Source organism: Peromyscus californicus, unplaced genomic scaffold (genome assembly GCF_007827085.1).
Source record: "Peromyscus californicus insignis strain IS unplaced genomic scaffold, ASM782708v3 Scaffold_15__1_contigs__length_86483966, whole genome shotgun sequence".
Classification (NCBI taxonomy): domain Eukaryota; kingdom Metazoa; phylum Chordata; class Mammalia; order Rodentia; family Cricetidae; genus Peromyscus; species Peromyscus californicus.
The window spans coordinates 65,561,392-65,578,831 of record NW_026294447.1 but is presented as its reverse complement, the minus strand read 5'-3'; the positions used below and the strand labels follow the sequence as shown (position 1 = coordinate 65,578,831).

At 48.1% G+C, this 17,440-nt stretch overlaps 1 protein-coding gene across 4 annotated transcripts in view; it reads right to left on the bottom strand.

Moving 5' to 3' along the window:
• Positions 1-1,332: 1,332 nt before the first annotated feature.
• Ptprn2 (protein tyrosine phosphatase receptor type N2) overlaps positions 1,333-17,440 on the bottom strand; it is a 738,491-nt gene continuing 722,383 nt past the window's right edge. For all 4 annotated transcript variants that reach the window (XM_052739188.1, XM_052739186.1, XM_052739187.1 and 1 more), the window contains 2 exons: positions 10,411-10,484; positions 1,333-2,861 (listed from right to left, as the gene is read on the bottom strand). In XM_052739188.1, the coding sequence (XP_052595148.1) occupies positions 2,790-2,861; positions 10,411-10,484 (146 nt within the window). In that variant the 3' untranslated portion in view covers positions 1,333-2,789. The remainder of the gene's footprint in view (positions 2,862-10,410; positions 10,485-17,440) is intronic.

The window sequence follows — 17,440 nt, the reverse complement described above, 5'->3', positions numbered from 1 at the left end:
GGATTTGTAGGTTTGTCTTCTTCACATGCTCCAACAGTTCATAGATGAGGTGTTGGAGTGGGCCAACTCATAGCCCTGGTTCTAGGCCTGGGTGGTAACTGGGTTGGTCAGCCCACCAGCTTTCCCTTATCATGGCTATCCTGGAGAGCTCTACAACACTGCTTCACCTAGATCACCCAATGCAGCCTGCGGCAAGGGGCAGGGCCAGTTCTCCTGTTCTCAGGGCCTCAGATCCAGGTCACCCCACTCACAATGCCAGGGCCAGCTCCACTGGCAGGAGAGGGGCAGGACTTTCTTCTCTCCTGATTGCTGTAGTGTATCCAACGCAAGGGGTGGGGTTTAGCTCTCCTGCTGGCTAGCTCCCTCATGGCTAGCTCACCTGTGTCCCTGACAACAGGGTCAGCTCTGGTGTGCTGCCCAGATGGGGTGTAGAGCCCACTCTCGGTGCAGAGCTGCAGCCAGTGAGGGTCAGGGCTAGCTCTCCCGTTCTTGTGACCCCAGGGCCAGCTCTCTTACCTGCCGCAGGTGGTAATGGGGGAGGGGGGAGGGCATCTTTCTCTCATCCATGCCATCACATGGCAGATGACGGGGGGGGGGGGTGTGTTCAGCTCTCCTGCTCTCACGCCCTCAGGCTCACCTGTGTCCCCAACCACAGGGTTAGGTCTAGTGTGCTGCCCATGTGAGGTGCATGGGCCATGGACATCACCACAAACCCTAGCTGAAGTAGGACCATGGACCCAGACACGGCCCTTGGCAGCAGTTTGGCCTGGATGTCACCATGGCCCCAGTGGCAGTGTGGCCTTGGGCACCAACATGGTCTCAGGTGGCTGACCAGACCCTGGGCATCTGCAGAGTCCTTGGTGGTAACAGGAACCATAGACATCATCCCAGACCTGGCCGCTGTAGGGCCACAAACCCAGACACAGCCCTAGGCAGCAGCCCGGGCCTGGATGTCTTCATGGTCCCCTGTGGCAGCACTGGCCACTCAGATCAGTGTGGCCCCAGTGGCAGCATGGTCCTCAGACACGGACATGGTCTTAGGTGGCTGACCAGACCTACGTCATCCACACAGCCCTTGATGGTAACAGGAGCCATGGTCATCAACTCAGACCCTGGCTGCTGCAGGACCACAGACCCATGCATGTCCCTAGGCAGCAGCCTGGTCACTCAGATTGGCATGACCCCCATGGCAGCATGGCCCTCAGACATCAACATGCCCCAAGTGGTGGCCTAGACCTCTGGCTATGGACATCACACAGTTGCTCTTCAGGAAATGAAAGGCACCCATGGGACAAAAATGTTCTCACCTTCCCAAATAAAGACCATCCAAAATGAAATCAGAAGGTTTAATATGACACAATTAAATATATCTTTATATCACGCTGAGGATTTCCTTTAAACATAAGAAGTTACGATTAGGTATATGCTTCCTATATTCAGATAAATTCATTTCTATTGATTATTATTTAAATTCCAGGTAGGGGGAAATGACTTGGGAGAGAAGTATCGGAGATGTTAGGCAGGGATACAACACAATAGAGACATGACAGCACGGTGGCATCGTGTCCTGCTCGGCAGCCCACTTCCCCTGCCACGCTGCAACTTGAAATGTCAAGGCTGAGGGGGACGAAGTAGTGGGGACACAGGAGATGGGCGTCTTTCATACTCAACCCTACGAACTGGGGCTCACAGCAAGGTGCCCTACCTCTCTGGGCACTAGCGCCTGGCACTCTGGGCACTTGCACTTCCTGAAGTGGCTTCTTTCCTCTGTGTGGGGAGGCGGTAAGTACAATGTCCAAACGCTTTGGCAATTTGGATGATCCAGTGAACAGGCATTTCATTAAGTCATCTGGGAGGTGGGAGGAAACAGAGCCAAAGGGGCTTCCCAGCCTTCTTTCCAGGAGTAGGAGCATCAAAGACATTTTCTGATGCCTGTAACATTGGGGTGCTTCCTGGGTGAGGCAGGATGGGGAGCGTCTATTCCCGGGAACCCTCGGGGCTTGCTAAATACCATTCTCAATCTGGTTTTGTCACTTCGAGGAAAGCGTACCATGGGCACCTGTTCTTGTAATGCAGAAACAAGAATCTTAATATTAAAAATGCACTTCAGGGCTGGACTCTTCTATAACTGTGCAAGGGTGCAAGGGTGAGCTATCACCTGGGTCCCTGCTTTTGGAGCAGATACAGTGACCAAACTCCAGGAGGGAAAAGGTGTCTGCCCTTAGGATCCACATGGGGTGGACATGATCAATCACTGTGCTGGGGGTGCATCAGGAGGAATGGATAGAATGATGCAATGACACCCCTGCCACACGCCCCAGGGAGGCAGGACACTGATCTCTTTCTCAGAGAATTCTCCTGATGGTGAGATTGTCTTACAGGCAAATGTCAAGTGTGTTTCTCCACCCGGTGGTTCCCAATAGGTATCTTGCTGGCTGTGCTGGCCCATCCACCCCTTCTCCAGCCACTTACAGATGTAAGCGCACTCCCACAGAGGCCACGGTGGATTTCTAATGACTGTGTCATTGATACAACAATGTGAAAGTGTGCTTTAGGGAAAAGGAACTTTTGTCAAGACCTTGATACAAACGAGCCGAGTCTTTCCCTCCCTCTTAACTGGGTGTTTCCACACATCTGCTATTAAGTTAAACAAAAGTACACCTAACTAGCCACCTGCACCGACTATGGAGCCTGAAGGTCCCTGTTACTACCAGAAGCTGCAGAAACGACATCCGGTTGTGGTCCTAGAAGAACTCGTGGTGGGGTCCCGCCAGCTCCAGCTTCCGTGCCTACTGGGGAAGGGCCTTCAGGATGGCATTCACCTCCTCGGCCACAGCTGTCAGTGCAAACTCAAACTGCTCCTGAGGAATAGACAAGTGAGAAGGGTCGGTGAGTGAGAGAAGCTCTCTTCCCACCCCAGTGGAACCTGGAAGAAACTATTTAGGAAACAGTGGACAGAAGGAGGGTTCTTGGGTTGCTGACCTAGATTGTGACCCTTGGATTTGGGGACTGCAAAGGCTTGCTCCCATTGCTGGAAGGCACTTCCATAGCCACAGTGGGGACAGGAGTCACCTGTCTTTGCAATGTGTCACCACATCCAAGTGCCTCAGTAGATGGGGTGGGGGTGGATGCAGATGCCAGCTGGCCATGGCTGTTACTGCATCCACTACCACGGTGATGCTGAAGCAGGATGCAACTACTGCTTCTGAAATAAACAGGTCATCTCTGTCAGGTCCCTCCTGCCATCCATGGACCTCTTAGGACAGCGACTCCCACACCCTCTTGCAAATGGAAAGGGACATGGCCCCTATCTAGCTAGTGAGCATCCATGGGAACATCATGGTGAGGACTATTTTCTCTGCTAAGGGAGAGAGAGAGAAAGAGAGAGAGAGAGAGAGAGAGAGAGAGAGAGAGAGAGAGAGAGAGAGAGAGAGAGAACAAGCCTGTCTCCTTTCAAGTTCAGATGGAGATGGGTGGCCATCTTCTCCTTTCTCATCCTCTACAAAGCACTTGCAGACTCTGTGGCTCAAAGCCCTGGTGGCATCAGGCACTGGCTGATCACACTGCGGAGTCACAGACATCATAATTTGTGCATGCTGTTCCTTAGGTAACAGTCACAGATTGTGAGCAGCCCTGTATACACTTACAAACTTATTGCAGTGCCAGCACTGGTGTGCAGCTGGCACCAGCCCCTCCTCACCACCATATTACACATTTGGACCGTTAGTGGCCTGTGGCTAGGGCTGGTGCCAGCCCCTGCTCTACTATGGTGTTACCACACATAGATGGGGTTTCGCTTTGCAGCCCAGTTGACCTGTAACTGACCCTATTTCAGGCCAGTCTTGAACTTAAAATCTTCTTGAGTCTTGTCTCCCAAACACTGGACTCACTGATACATACCCACCACCCTTGGCTGTGCCCACAATTGGAGTGGCATCACCTGGCCCCAGGGGTTGGTAGAAAAGAAGTAGTACATTTGCAATAGGAATCTATATTCAGCAGACATTTAAAAACCAGTGGAAGCTGCATCCACAGAATAAAGCACATGATGGATGACTGAAGCTGTCAGGGCAGGAAGGACCACGTGTCTCCTGGTGCTGGCTGGACATGCGGCAGAAGGGCATTAGAAAGAACACTGGGTTATTCTGAGCAAAGGAGTAGTTTTTAAAGCAGCTAAAATTCTGTTTATAGAAAGCAGATCCACTGGTCTCTTCCAGTTTGCCCACACACCTGGAGAAGCTCAGGTTAGAGCAGGTGCTGTTGTATGTCGTTGCTGGGTAGGGAGAAATACCTCTCACCAGGCCAGCCTGTGACATGGAAGGACACTTGAGTGGGCCAGCTGAGCTGGTCAGGAAGGAGAGTCTGCCCTCAAGGAGTGGCCACACCCTTGAATACCACACATTTCCTGGGCTGTGGTGGTCTGGAGACTTCAGGGCAGGGGGATGGTTATTCAGTTGTAACTACGCTTACATTTGAACCCTTCTGCTTGGGTGGTTGCTATGAAAACTGTCATCCCTCATTCTAATGAGAGCTTCAGTGAAGTGTGATGCCAGTACCTACAACCCCGAGGTCTTCACACCTGACAGGAGGTGCTTCCCTAGGAGGTGCTGAAAGGGAACCTAAGACCCAGTGTCTCTCTGTGTCACTGATGCCCCTCTTCACGATGATAGACTAGCCTGTAGCTCGGAGGACAGAACCAGGAGAGGTGGGGGTGGCCATTGTGTGTATGAACGGGTGGGGTGAGGACTGAGTCAGACAGACAGAGAAATAGAATCATAGCAAGAAAGACAGACAGAACAATAAAGAGAGACAGAGAGATGGAGAAGAAAGAACAGGGATTCTGAGAAAGGGGGGAGCAGAGAGAGAGAGAGAGAGAGAGAGAGAGAGAGAGAGAGAGAGAGAGAGAGAGAGAGAGAGAGAAGGGAATGAGGGAGAGTGTAGCAGGAATCTTAGAAGGTCTTATTAATAAAATCAAACCTGAGGCCAGTTATTTGGATGACTCCTGGAAGATCAGAGAAGCAGAACAAGCCACAGCTACCTCACCTCACCAGTTCCTCAGCTGATTCTGTTTCCTCAGACTGGAAGCCTCTGAGTCCTCATATCCAAATGGATCTCAGTTGAACTGCTGCTAGAAGCCTAAAAGCTTAACCAGCCAAATGCTTCTAGTTTCTGGTCTTCACACCTTATATATCTTTCTACTTTCTACCATCACTCCCTGGGATTAAAGGCTCACTTTCTGGGATTAAAGGCGTGAGTCACCATGCCTGGCTGTTTCCAATGTGACCTTGAACTCACAGAGATCCAGAGGGATTTCTGCCTCTGGAATGCTAGAATTAAAGGTGTGTGCTACCACTGCCTACCCTCTATGTTTAATATTGTGGCTGTTCTGTCTCTGACCCCAGATAAGTTTATTAGGGTGTACAATATTTCAGGGAACACAATACCACCACAGGAGAGAGATAAAAAGGGTAGGCAGACAGACAGACATGGGGAGATGGAGACAGGGAACTGAAAAACTATAGTGTGGGATATGAGATAGTGGGTTGGGTCACTTCTGGGTATGACCCAGAACCCCCTGACTGAATCATCATCTCTTGGTCCAAGCTTAGCCTATCAGGAAAGGCAGAACACATTTGAGGCCAGTGTCCCTTTTCTAGAGACTTGGGATCTCCATTTGGTATCATTGATGAGAAGGTGGACAGGGTGTTGGAAGGGTGGACTTGTGGAGCAGAAGACAAAAGGGAATGATGTTAGAATGCAGGAATGAGAAGCTAAGGGTGAGTGGGCATTGAGCACCACATACATACACACATACATACACACATATTCATACACTCACATCACATTCACATCTTACACCCTTCAAGATACATTAACATATATTCACATATATTCACACCCATGCACACTCACACTTTCCCCACACACATTTCACAACCCACACACTCACATCTCCGACTCACACCCCACCAGACTCATTCACCCTCACACTCACTCATGCATACCTTACTAATTCACATACATTTGCACACACACATTCACTCATGCATCTCCGTGTATCCAAATGCAAACTTCATTCTCACACATGCCAACTGGAAAGTTCTCTGTGTACTCCTTACTTGCACACTGTCATGCATACCCTCAGGTGTGCCCATCTTGGTGAGCACAGCATGCTTACTTCTGGGTTTTAGAAGAGGAAATATCACAGGCTAGGGGCATGGTGGCACCTGCCTGCAATCCTAGAACTTAGGAGACTGAGGCAGGTGGATGATCATGAATTCAAGGACAGCCTGGGCTACATAGGGAAATCATGAGACCACTTATTAAATGAAATGAGCCAGTCTCACAGAAAGAAGTATTACATGCTTTTGTTCATAGTGGGAGGGGGAAAAAGGACATAAAAATGAAAAGGAAGTGATTAAGGCTGTGGAAGGAAAAGGACGAGAGTGGGGTGAACATGAGGGGGTACTTTACAGGAACACCCCAAGGAAACCTTTCCTCCACACAGCCTACATGAGTAACAAAAACCAAATTCAAACAAGCCCACGGGAATGAAAGGGTTAAAGCTTTTAGTTACTATGGCAACTCGTCCTGCCCTGGGGAAGGGACACAGCTGAGGTAAGGAGAAGCCTGAGCCGCCTGGATGCGACATGTGCAGCTCTCCCTGACACCTTGCCTCCCTTCTTCAAGGTCTGTGCCTTTTTCACCTGGCAGAATCAGGAGTGGCTGCCCTAGATGTGACTTCACGATCAGAGGGGGCACCTTACTGGAGCTCTTGTCTTAATCCTGGCTAAATCCTCAGAGGCGGCCAAGCCTCTGTGTGTCCTGGTGTCTCTTCTCTGTCCATGCTGCTCAGGCAGGCATCTGTTAGCTGTTTTCTGCATGAGTGACGGGCCTGGGTTCCAGGGAGAAAAGCTGCTACCCTTCGGCTCACTTTAGCAATGAGAATGTGCTGTCAGGAGTCTCCAGCCCATCCAGGCTCATGGTCAGCGCCAATCAGTGGTCCTTACCTTTCCTCAGGTCCAAATGATGGGCCCGACCAAGTACCTTCCTGTGAATTGAACGCCCATGACCTGCTTTCAGCTCGTGTGAGGGGTGTTAGCGTGGCTCCGTTTGTCCCCAGTAAGTTTTCTGCTTTTGTGAAATGAGAGTTCTGAGAGGAGCTCAGCGTCATAAAGTGAATCTGGGGAAGTGCCATAAATGTGGAAGGATGGTGACGTCTGTGTTGCCATGGACACAGGAGCAGGTCTCCATCTCTGAACATGCAGCCTGAGGGAGGGGACAAATCCTGTCACCATCCACCAGAGAGCAGGCTGCATGGGTCGACTTGGTCCCTTTGCCTTGTGTCACCCTGTGAGCCGGCTGCGGGGCTGGAGCATGTGGGCTTTAGAGCTATGTGTGTCAACACTGGGTGGAAGTGAATACACACTACACAGTAATAATCAGTATAATTATTAATAATATAATAATCAGTATAATAATCTCCATTGCCACAAAGCACTGAGGCTTGGGCTGGGGCAGGGGCCTGACTTGGACTACATCAAGCAGGCTTTGGCAACCAGATACTGATATCTGAGAGCTGGATGACTTTCTTCCTGTGATGGGTCGGGCATTTCCTCTACTTCTGGCACATACTTTCCCTTGGGATTAGTGCAGATCCCTCATAAAACCAGCTGACGTTCTGGGCACTCTGAGCTGTTTGGTGTGGAAAGAGATCTGTAAGGTTCACATTGGCACAGATGGAAGAGACTGCATTATATTTCCCGTAGACTCTCTGAAGCAGAATGTGGCTCCAGAGGCAGGATTCACTTTGTATTCCTGGGTCAAAGTGTCCCTGACTTTCCTACCATTACCAGCGGCTGCCTTGTTCTGAGCTGCCTGCTGCAGGGTGGTACCCAACATGGCCTCTCACAGGTAGGTGGCCCTCCTTTCCGAGGGCACAAAGCCTGTGGGTCACTTGTTACTAATAGCCACTGTCCTGTGCAATACCTGTCCTGGTAGCCTCACATCTCCAGATAGTGACAGGCATACACATGGCCCCAGGACACTGAGGTCTCTCCCACAGGACCCTGAGCAATTATGGAGGGGAAATGCTCCACAGTGGGGAGACCTGCAGACACACTTTAATAGTGGTAGACAGCTGGGGCTGTGTGCTCTGGGGAAGAAATCTACCTCCTGATGGCCCTGTCTGAAAACCAAGGGACATCTGATGAACTTGGCCCATAGGTAGTTTACGGATCACTAGCCTATCATAGACCAAAGGAGATGAAGGGAGGAGATGTTCCATGCCTGGCAATTCTGAATGACTGCTTCTACAAGAGGTTATGGGCAGGCACAGGTGTGGGTGTGGTCTGCTTAGTCTGTGGTCTAACGGTGACCTCTGGTTTTAACTACTGTATTGTGGTTATGCACGAGGTGTTAATATTGGTGGGAACTGAGGGGGGCGTGGTCTGGAGGTTATCTGCATTATTTCAGTAATTGCTTTAAAAAAGATTCAATTGGTTATGCATACATGTCTGTGTGAATGTATATGCACACACGTGTGGGTGTCCACAAAAGCCAGAAGAGGGAGTTGGATCCCCTTGAGCTGGAGTTACAGGCTGTAGTAAGCTGCCTGACATGGGTTTTGGGAATCAAACCTAGGTCCCCTGTAAGAGCGGAAAGTGTTCTTAATCACTGGGCTGTTTCCCCAGTCCCATTGTTTTTACAAGTCTAAACTAAGTTCAAACTTTAAGATAAATACCCAGGAAAGGACAAAATGTAGTTTACAAAATTCATTCACAATAATATCCTGCCTCACAGCAGAAAATAGTAAAGCCAGGCAGCAGAGAGCCTGCCCAGCGCAGAGTCCACATCCAGGGAGGAAGGACCTGGCAGGTGAGGCTTCCACTGGGAAGCTCCCAGGTCCCTTAAGGGACCTTGCTTTCCTGCTTACAACATCTCTGTGACCTCATAAGAGGGTCAGGTTGATCTTGCCTCGGTGCTCCGGTTAACACTGGCAATGAGACCCAGGCAGACAACTCAGGTAGGGATTTTAAGAAACATCAGTTACAACCTACTCAGTCCAATGTTGTCAGGCCCAGCACTTCTCCTGCAGAGACTATGGTGCCCAACTTCTCAGCATCTGAGCAAAAAGTGGGGGGCTTCGTAATTACCATGTGTTACAGAGGGATTAAGTACATCTGAATCATGAGCTAGGGACCCCCAGGTCGTAGCACCAGGGAGTGAGGCCTGGCCCAGAGTGTGCTGGCCAACCTGACCTCACAGGGGTGCCCATACGCAGAAAGAATTTTTCCTCCTGTGCTAAGGATGGAGCCCAAGAAAACCTTGGTAGGTAAGCACTGGGCCCTGGAGCATTGCTCTCCCAGCCCAAGTAAGAGTTTTAATTATTTGTTATTATTTTATGTACATTGGTATTTTGCTTGCATGTGAAGGTGTCAGATCCCCTAGAGTTTCAGATAGTTCTGAGCTGCCATATGGGTACTGGGAATTGAACCTGGGTCCTCTTGAAGAGCATCCAGTGCTTTCAACATCTGAGCCATCTCTCCAACTCCCACTCCCTGCAAGTAAGAGTTTTTATAATTTGAGGTACTCGAGTTGCTGAGGTAATTTCATAAGGGCATCTTCACATGTATGTGGATGTCAGTGGCCTCTGGGGTCAGGAACACAACACTGAGGAGGAGCTGTATCCTATGATATATATCCATCTTTGGGACAGTCAGTGAGGGCTTTGCCATTGGGGGCAGACAAGTTTGGAATGTCGAGAGAATGAGAGGTTGCATCAACCGCACAGCTCGTCCTGTGAGCTTGAGAACAAAGCTTTTGTTTTCAGTCACGCTGCGATAAATCTGTGCTATGTTTCAGACCCAGTTGGTCTGGTGCCCTCAATCCTGGTGATGGCTGCACGGCAGGATGGTGGTTGAGGATGCTGGGGATGAAGGCAGGCAGAGTGCTTGGAGGTGCTCCTCCGGGCAGGTTCTGGGATTGGTCACTTTTATAAAGATGTAGTTCTTGACCAGAGCTACAGCTCAGTGCCAGGATGCCTGTCTAGCATGTGAAGCCCTGAGTTCTATCCTTAGTCCATACACCTTCTGACTGCATGTCATGCAATGCTCTTCCCCCTCTGCTAAATCTGGTAGAGAGTAATAGATGGGGTTTCAACTGGTTGGGTCTAACTGAATCTTAGATGTTGAAAGCATTTGAGTGGCTCCTGGAATAGCAAGGAACCTCTTGGGAACAGCCCCTGTGCCTCTGCCTGCTGGGGACTGACTTGGATGATGCCCACCCAGACCAGAACCATTGTGTATGGCTTATGTAAGTCCGGCTTCATCCCCTTCTCTGCTCTCAGGAAAATCACGCGGAGAGGCACCTTTAATACATTTAAAGTCCCGGAGGATTGATTGACAGTACCTTTGTCTGGACCATGCCTGGTCTCTGGTCCCTCAAGTGCTCCAGGGTCGCTGCGATATCAATCTCTTTAGCACCTGCAACAAATCACAAATTGGGCTGAGCTCAGTGCACAAGATAATCCACACTGCATCTGCCAATCTCCTGCTATCGGGCTCCCTTTGGGCGAAGAGGCCAATTGAAAATTATTACACTCATCCTTCAGCAGCTTGGCAGGCAGCAGCAATTCCAGTGTTCATCTAGAAAAATAAGGCCAGGGCAGCTTTCATTAGCATTAATTCAAGAATACTGGGCTGAAAAACTGTTATAAGATGCCTGCATAGATACTCACTAGCAGCTAGAGTTTTATTGGTGTGTGTGTGTGTGTGTGTGTGTGTGTGTGTGTGTGTGTGTGTGTGTGTGTAAAGGATACACTAAATCATAAGGACACACACTTCAATCTTGATTGCCTAGGATTACTCTCTCTTTAAAATATGAAAGGTTAGACTGATCTTTTATGGCTGAATACTGGCTTTTCAATGTACAATTCCTTGCCTCCTAAAAATGAGAGCCCTAGATCTGAAGATAAGACAATAATGCACCCATGCTGTGTTCATGGTGGGTGGTTCCATGGAGAACCCTATCTTCTCTAGCCAGCACCCATCTAGGTGATGACGGCGCCCTTAAACAGGCTGTGAGGTGTGAATACAATCTTGTTAATTTAACGCATACTCTTGTCTTTCTATCTTGCTGTCCTTTATTACCGAGCTTCTCTTTTTAAAAACAGGTTTATATGTATATGAGCGCTGTGCCTACACATATGTGTATGTACCGTGTGTGTGCCTGGTGCTCATGGGTGCTGGAAGAGCACTTGGTCTTTTGGAACTAGATTATTTAGATGGGCGAGTCCCTGTGTGGGTGCTAGGCATGGGTGCTGTGGGCTGCTGAGTCATTTTTCCCACCCTCTAGTAGCCAGCTTCTCAAACTATGGGCCCCATGTGGGTTCACGTAACTCATTGTGGCTTGGGAAAAATTTGGCGATGATGAAAGGTTTCAGAATGTGCAACAACCAAAAGTTAATTCAAAATTAAATGTGTAAAGTATTGGAGGCGTTTCCGACTGTGGTTGCCTCAGCTACACTGTGTGTGTTCATGTGATTCTGAACATACAACATGTGTATACATGTGCTGCACATGTCCTGCCACACCACAGAGAACATCGGCTTGACTCATACTGGAGACGGTTCTGTGTCATGAATTACAATGTGTTCACTCTACATGCAAAGTTTTCTGCGCTTACTTAATAGTGGGTTAATTACGGAAAACAAAGATTTTAAAAATATTTCCCTACTGACATGCCTCAGCATGGAGGCATCAAATTAGTATATCTTTGGACTGAACTATGCTAGAATGTTTAATTTTTTTTTTAAAAAAAGGCTATTTGAGTTGCTGACTTGACTTTCAAATAAAACTGTTAAAGGAATTTTGGCTTGGAATTAGGATAGCATTTCCGATGATTCCTGATGTAATTCTAAACATACTTCTGCTCTTTTCTACTACGTATTTATGAGGAGCCATGTTCTTGGCCTCGACAATTATAAAATCAAAATATTGACCCACTCTGGAAACACTGAAGAAACTCCATGCCATGCAGTATCAAATATTCAGCCAAGAGTTATTTATTTATGTAAAAACAAACACTAGCATGCAAATTTGCTTTGGTCTTTAACAAATGATAAATTATACATCTACCAATGAATTGTTTTAAAATACATTTCTTTATGATTTATTTCCAGCAAAAAAATTGCTTGATTTGTATACCTTTCTCATGTGTCTATATGCCTGTGATTATGTAAAAATTCCTCGGGCATCAAGGAGTCATGGACAGAAAACTTCAAGATGCCTGCTGTAGTAGACAGCGCAGAGGCCTACCCGAGATCTTGCTGCAGGTTAGTGTGGGGAAGGAAGTGTCCACAGTAACCCAGAATGCTGTGGGAGTCGGAGGAGCAGGGACAGCCTCATGGTAGGTCAGGAACCACTAGCAGACCCCACATAGATCTAGCCCATAGGCGATCACATGGTTAGCAGAATATGGCAAAGTGGGTCAAGAACTGTCTCCTTCCTCATGGAAGAGGCAGGGAAGGAGGTCAGAGCCAGCAGCCTGTCCAAGGTTAGAGTGGTTGGTTACATTATGGCACCTGGACCCTGCTGAGTACAGGATGGGGAGGACTTTGGAGAGTCGCGACTGGGAAAACGTAGCATTTCCTGCCACAAGTTATTAGCTTGCCCACATGCCTCAGCCACCAAGTTAGAAGTGAGACTTAGAAACATCTGTCTCCATCTATTCTACCCTGTGCATGTGCAGCTGTCCTGGGCACCTGAGCTGCCAGTGGTGTTCCTGGGTAGCAGGCTATGACCTAGGCTGCCACAGGAAGATCACCAGCTCTGGTGAACACGGTCTCATCAGAATGGTCAAGACTACTAAAAATATGTCTTTTGAGGTACCTTTCTGAAACCAAGGAAGACCATGGGACCACAGACATTGTTCTGCGTCACGTCGTGAAGACGGTCCATGGGTTCCAATTCGAGGTCCCTGGCCTTCTTTCCTCGTCTCCCTACTTGTCTGTGATGGGGGTGAGCATGGGTCTATGGGCCAGCCCTCCTGTGTTACTCACAGGGTACAGCAGATGCTGGCTGCCATTTCACAATGAAACCCGTACAGAGAATGGAGTCTGGCAAACTGTCCTCTCTCTGGCTTCAGGTGAAGGGTGATGGCTTAGCTCTCACAGTGACCGCTCAGCTTCTGGCCCAGTAGCCTTGAAGTTGGGAGGCTTGGGGTCAGCATGAGCCATCTGCTTCTTGATCCTTCCTTGGTGTGATGAAGGGTTCACCTGGGACATGGGCTTACAAACGGCCTCCCTGAACCTGTCCTTTTAAACTAGCAGAATGAAGCAACCCCTCCTAGCAGCCCCAGTCTTGAAGGGCTGTCGTATGATAAACCAGGGTAGAGACCTTTAATGCTGCCAGGTGCTTCAGGAACACCTCCTTCCAGAAGTCTGGCTAGGATGTAGGGACCTCCCAGAGCCAGGCAAAGTGTCATCTGGGTGAAGTGGCTATCCTTCATAGACAGTAATTCACGGGGACCGTCACTGCTGATGAAAAGCCATCCTTGGTGAAATGCTTTGGTTACTCTAGGATGTCGTTTTGGACTACAAGTTCTGAATAGAGGGGATGGGAAGACACGTGAGCCTGCCCCTAGACAAAGCACTTAAAATACCAAACGGAACCTAGATGTCTCAGAACTCTACTCAGTCTGAAGTCAACCAAAACTGAACTGTGCGGGAGATTCAATGAATGCTGGGAAAGTTCAGAGCACTAAAATTAGCAAGTAATGGATTTATTAAGTGAGATCAGTGGTCTGATGTGGATGACTGAGGAATTCTGGAATGCCAGAATTAGGAGTAATTAGTAATTTGAAGTGTGTAGACACACTTTAGTAGGACTCTGAGCAGAATCTTTGTTGAGGAATAGGCAGGTGCCAGAAAGAGTTCAGAGCAGGCCAAGTCTCCCGTCCATGGCCTTTTGAGTACCAGTGGGACTAGAGTGACAGGCATGTCCACATCCATACATAGTTGCTGGGTGAGAAGGTGGGTGGTGCAGTGGTGGACGCTCATGCACAACATGTAAGCCTTGCTGAATAGAAAGGGATTTGCTTAAATCCCCACCACTAGGAAGCTCTCACTCTAGTGTGTTTATAATGGAACTTTCTCCTGCAAACCAAACAACAGAACCTTTTGGTGACATTGGGAAGGAGCTGGCATGTTATGGTGCAGAGGAGCAGACCTTCGACTATGGTGCTCAAGTTCAAAGGCATTGAACACTTGGAGAATTCCAATGCATGACAATGAAGTTCAAATGGAAGGAGACCTGAGCTACAACAATGGACAAGGACACAGTGGGGTCCTCAGGGAGGACTTATGAGCTTTAGCCCCAGATGGGGAACATAATGGGGTCCCCAGAAAGGCCTAGGCAATTTTTGTACAAAAGCATGGGGCTGTGTGACACTAGATATAGACTGAAGTCATTTTCTTGGTATTGATGGGATTTTATTGGAACTGTTGACTTGAGGGATTTTTAACAGACATGGAAGCAGGCCGGGCTGTGGGCTCTGGTGGGCCTTTGTCTTGACTCACATGTGTAGGTGGGTTTCCTTCTTGGATTCCCTTTCTACTCTACCCTAGCAAAGTCCATCCTCTTTCCTGCTGCTGGTAGACGAGAAAGCCTGACTAGCACAGGCCATGCATGATGGGTTAGTCCCTTCAGGGTCACTGGGGTGCCACTGAGGCATTACTCCATGAATACCAACCACTCTTACTTTCCTAATTCACAGAGGAGCCACTGGTTGAGAAGTTTACATATGAGCTAAGTACCTTTTAAGACAGCATAGTTTTTTTTTTTAGCTTTAGATAAAAATATCACCCACTAGACAATAAGCATTAAAAGAACATTAGTATTAAAGTATTAAAACTATTTTTTACAATGAAAGAATCAATTTGAAGTTAAAGCAACCTGGGTAAAAATGCCCCTGGTGTGTCTTTATAAGATTTGCTTTGATCCTCTTTGAGTTTGGTTATTGGAGGCTAGAGCCATGTGGCTCAGCTAATGTCATTAGCTCGTCTCATTCCGAGTGACCAGAGTGAAGGGGCTCCTGCAGTCATTCCTCAGATGCCCCAGCAGCATGCTTCACAGGGTAACTCAATAAGCATGGATGGGTTCCCCTGCACATGTTCTTACCCACAAGGCTCTGCGCACTGCTAAGACACAGTATATTCTTTTCTCCTTAAAATGAAAAAGACATCATGTATCAAGTGTCCAGGAGAGAAAGGACTTATTGCTGGAATAAAATATTTCCACTGGGGGCAGGAGAGATGTCTCAGTGGTTTAGAGCTCTACCTGCTCTTCTAGAGAACCTGGGTTCGATTCCTAGAACCGATACGACCTCTAATAACTTCCTGTAACTCTGGATCCTAGGGGATCTGACACAGGGAGTTCTGGACTCTGATGGCATTGCACACATGTGGTACACAGGCATATGTGCAGGCAAGACACTCATGAAGTAAAACTAAGATAAATCTTAAGCAATTTTGATGCTATTCTTAGAAGGAACTGAGACAATGGACTTTCCTAAAAAAATTCATTTTTTTATATTACAGTATAGTTACAATAGCTTTCCTTCCCCTGTCCTCCATCCCAACCTTCCCATACACCCCTCCTTGCTCTCTTTCAACTTCATGGCTTTTTAAAAAATCACATGAATATATATGTGTGTGTGTGTGTGTGTGTGTGTGTGTGTGTGTGTGTGTGTGTATGTTAATACACATATATTCCTAAATATACCCTGCTCAGTCTGTATAATGTTAAATACATTTTAAAGGAATGAAGTGACTGCTATGATACCAAAAGGCACAAAGAAGGAAAACATCTACATTCCAGGAGGTGAGCAGAGCTCCTCACAGGGTCCATCTAGATGTGTTCTCTTGGTGGTAAGCTCTCAGTTGGAAGAGCTGAATCAGACTGTTTCATCATGGAGCTAGTGGATGCAGGACGTAACTAGACCCCCTTCACATCCAGCAGCACAGGGCTTGGCTCAAAATCATGAGGTCCAGAGATACAGTGGATGTGTTAAGAGTGTCTGCTCTTCTTGTGGCTGGGCTGCCTATTGACACCAACTACATACTCCATGCATGTGTGTGTCACTTACATGGTTACTCATGCCTCCACATTCCATATTCACCACTATGTGCATGCACACCCATGTGCAATCACCTCATGAGCCCACATTGCATATATACTCCCCTCATGCGCACATGCATGCATGCATGCTCATGTGTATGTCAATCTCACACTTGGTATTTCACCTCTGCTTGCATGTGTGCCCATGTGCACAGCCATTCCACACCCGACACTGCCTTTCCCTCTCTCCTGGCCTCTGTGCTGGGCAGTTTTCACTTTATACATTTTATGACTCATTCTAACTGAGGACTTACCAAAAAAATACGAGCCAAAGAACTTCTCTTTCTGACCTAGATAACTTATAGTCTCCATTTTGTAAAATTTCTGGGGCTCTAAGGAGACAATTTTTCTCTATATTCATTTGAAAAAACAAAAATATCTGGACAGAATTCATGGACATTTTGCTTTTTCCTTTTGAACAAATTCCAAACCCCTGGTCTGGAGAAATTGAAATGTTTCTAGATCTTGACAATAAAGTACAATAAAATCTAGAGCTCCGAGAGCAACTGCTGCAGAATCGGGAGCCATGTGAAATACCTAGCAGGGTTCCAACGGTGTCTGAGCCTCTGACTATACTGCACAGATCCTTACTGCTTGGGATTCTCACACGTGATTCCGTGATGTGGAGGGAACTCAAGGAAGGGTCACAAAGTGATGGGGTGACCCTAACGGCAGCCCAGGGACAGAGCCGCTCTGACTCCCTAGGACTGCCCTTTCTTGACAGTGGCCCTAAATCCTACTCATACTGCGAGTCAGCTGCCACTGCCCAATAATCAAGGACACCCTGTCATCAAGCACGGAGGGCCTAGAATTGCTCCCTACAAGGATGTCACTCTGGTGGAGGAAGAGGACGTTGGCGTGAGGTATGGGCACCTGGGAGCCCATGGGGCTGAGGACAGAGTCTCCTGGGATCACTGTAGGGGAGGGGAAACCACAAATTTGGGCTAAATAACAGACCAACCTATGTTCTGAGGTGAGACGCAGCTGAAAGGGAACGGCCCTGCTTGGAGTAAGGGGTTTGGACCTCTGGAAGGGAATCCTGCTGTTCAGTGGCAATGCACAATCCCACAAGGATGTGGCTCCTTGACACTACACCTACAGGACAATAGGTGTAGTATCAATGTGGATGTGGTAGTCTCAGCCCTTCCCAGTAGATAAGCATTTTCTTGGTCTATCCTAAGGGCTGTGAGGCGACCGCCATGTACCCTTTTGCTGTCTGGTCTGGAGTATGTCTGGCTCCTAGCTTCCCAGGTACAGGTTCC